Source organism: Equus caballus, chromosome 24, assembly GCF_041296265.1.
Source record: "Equus caballus isolate H_3958 breed thoroughbred chromosome 24, TB-T2T, whole genome shotgun sequence".
NCBI lineage: Eukaryota > Metazoa > Chordata > Mammalia > Perissodactyla > Equidae > Equus > Equus caballus.
Genome location: NC_091707.1, coordinates 39,669,476 through 39,672,102, shown reverse-complemented (window position 1 = coordinate 39,672,102; position 2,627 = coordinate 39,669,476). Strand labels below are relative to the sequence as shown.

Here is a 2,627-nt window from a genome sequence, read left to right as displayed (position 1 = left end):
ACACACCCTTGTACATACAGAGGGAAGTACTCATCAGGCTCTGCATTTCTTAAAGAACCTGCCTGTGTCCTTTCCAATTTGCACAGCCGTATACTTAGAAGCTGCACCCAAGGGCTCTTTATGGAAGCAGAAAGTGATGGAGGACCAGATACTCTGTGCGGGAATGTACTTTAAGGGAAGAGGGAGCTTTGGGGCCTGGCCTTGGACAATCAGGATTTCAAGTCAAATACTGTCATAGAAAATCATTTTATTGAACAGTGAGGAACCCCACTGGGTCATGAAAGGGCTGGGAATAAAGGAGCATGTGCACCTCATGTAGGATGCTGCTTGACTCTCTTCATCCTGTTCCTGCTCCAGGGAACAGGTCTTCCCAGGTCACTTTATTCTGCCTCCTGAGACCCTAGGCAGGAGGCTCCCTGGGTAGCCACAGATCACGTCTTTCAGTTTCAAAACTCCCAGCTTCTCCTGTTTTGTGTTGGTAGCTGTTGGCAACGACTCAGGGCAGGAGCCCATCTGGTAGACCGGGCCCCTGATAAAGCCATTGGGCATCATCTCTCTGCTCCTGGATCCTCCTCAGCTTGCAGAGTGCACATTTTTCTTTCCTCTGCCAAAGAAGGGACCCTAGAGGATTGAGCAGAGGAAATCAGGTTTTCTTCCAGGCCAGCTTCGGTCCTGGGATGTTCAGAGAAGCCTCTCATTTGAAACCTCAGTTTCCGAGGCTCCTTGCCCATGGCCAGTTAGTATGGAAGGAGGCTCCTGGCCAAGAAAGGCTCAGACAGAACAACTCAGGTTCTAATCCCCAATGGTGGGCAGTGGAGGTCCCTTCAGGAAGAAGCATTAGCTGTCTTAGGCAGTTAAATATTTGCCCTCTCTACAGAGTAGCTCAGCCAGTGACCTTCTGTGGAGTCAGCCTCCTGCCGCCATGCTGCAATGTCCGAATATTGGGGCCGGGGCAGCCTAGGTCTTGGTCGGACTCTGCCCCAGCTCGATGTCTCTTGGGCGCCCGCCTGGGGACTGGCTTCCCTGCTTCCACCTTTGCCAGGGTGACTTTGTCCAACTCTGCCCCAGCTCGATGTCTCTTGGGTGCCCGCCTGGGGACTGGCTTTTCTGCTTCCACCTTTGCTAGGGTGGCTTTGTCCAACTCTGCCACAGCTTGATGTCTCTTGGGCACCTGCCTGGGAACTGGCTCCTCTGCTTCCACCTTTGCAGGGGTGGCCAAAGGAGCATCCCCATAGGCCCGGTAGCCACCAACCAGGCAGTATGTCTCTCCGTGCCAGACCATCTGGGTTTCTCCACACCCTTGGTAGAGGACATGGTATAGACAAGGTGTAGGAGGAGAAGTGGGAGCCGCTGCTGCTGGAAAGAAAATCAAAACTGATCAGTCACTTCTGCTGGAGAAAGTCTCCTGCCAGGACCTCCCCTCTCTCATGTCTCTCTCAGTTTCTAGTTGAAGCTCTTTAATCTGCTTGGCATCCAAAACACAGCCTTGACCCATCACCTCTCAGTGCCCTAGAGAAGGGATGTGAGTTACAAAAGGAATTCCATGGAGCCTATGGCAGCAGCAAGAGACCAGGAAATCTGTTCCCAATTCCCAGAGAACACAGTAGAACCCCAAAATAATTGCAATCAGGATCCTCTCCAATTGTCCCTTCCACAACAGAAAACATTTCTTAAGGTCTCTCACTTCTGAGGCTTTAATGGAAAGGCCTTTCAAGCTTTGGAAAAAATAATCTAATCCAAATCAGTCAAGATCCCTTTTCACCTTGGCAATGCCTCTTGGGCCTCCTTCATCCCTCCTGTTTCAACCACTTTGAGCTCTAGCCTCTGATACTTTTATCTAGATTAGAAAAAAGGACAAACACTGAACAGGAGGTTCAAAGCCAGAATCTGGGTAGCGAGTCTAGGCTTACATCAGCCCAACCTTGCAGGACACTATTTCCTCAGCCCTCCAGGCTCAGGATCACCTCATCACTCCCCTTGCCTCTTCTGTTCTTCCCATCAATGGGACACCACTCTTTCTCCCAGTACTTAGCAGCTCAGTCTGGGAAGTGTCAGAGGGGACCCACGTGGATGTCTGCGTGACAGCATGGTAAAGGTGCCTGGGTCAGAAGTTGAGGTTCAAGAGTGGCCTTCCACAGCTCTTCTTCAAACTGCTCCATTTATCACTTGCCAACAAAAATGTACTTTTGCTAAGAGACCAATCAGGATGGGGTCTGAATGGAAGCATCTTGTAGCCCAAAGGGGAAGGCTACATTTGTAAACCTTTCTGAACTCTCCCTCAGGGATGACATTTCACTTGTCCTCAGCAGTGAGCAGGAACACTGTGGGTCCCTGAGGGGGCCCTAGGTCACTGGTATTACTTACAGCTGGGGAAGTTCTCAGGTATGGTGGGCAAGCCCAAAAGGAACATGTGGCAGCCAGGTGAGGTTGTGTGTATACCAATGCCTCTTACACAGATGCCCAGACTAGGCCTACCTGCTCCGTTGCCGTCCCAGGGGGCAGAGGACAAGTTGGAGTGCATATAGAAGATCCAGTCAGACATTCTCTCTCAGGCAACCTAACAGATTGGTTTCTTGTAGAGAATTAGTAGAGAAGTTTCCCCAAGAGCACCACGTTTGCGTAGTTGC

At 50.9% G+C, this 2,627-nt stretch overlaps 1 protein-coding gene across 1 annotated transcript; it reads right to left on the bottom strand.

Moving 5' to 3' along the window:
* Positions 1-230: 230 nt before the first annotated feature.
* On the bottom strand, positions 231-2,627 carry LOC138920547 (DPEP2 neighbor protein-like). Its single transcript, XM_070249374.1, has 2 exons — positions 2,476-2,627; positions 231-1,353 (listed from the first exon to the last, which is right to left on the bottom strand). Exons 1-2 carry the CDS (start codon positions 2,540-2,542, stop codon positions 884-886), a joined length of 537 nt encoding a protein of 178 aa, XP_070105475.1. The 5' UTR covers positions 2,543-2,627; the 3' UTR covers positions 231-883.

Coding starts and splice junctions, on each gene's coding strand:
- LOC138920547 (XM_070249374.1), bottom strand. CDS start 2,542: ATGTCTGACTGGATCTTCTATATGCACTCCAACTTGTCCTCTGCCCCC. Junction 1,354..2,475: donor CTGGGACGGCAACGGAGCAG/GTAGGCCTAGTC, acceptor TCTTTCCAGCAG/CAGCGGCTCCCACTTCTCCT.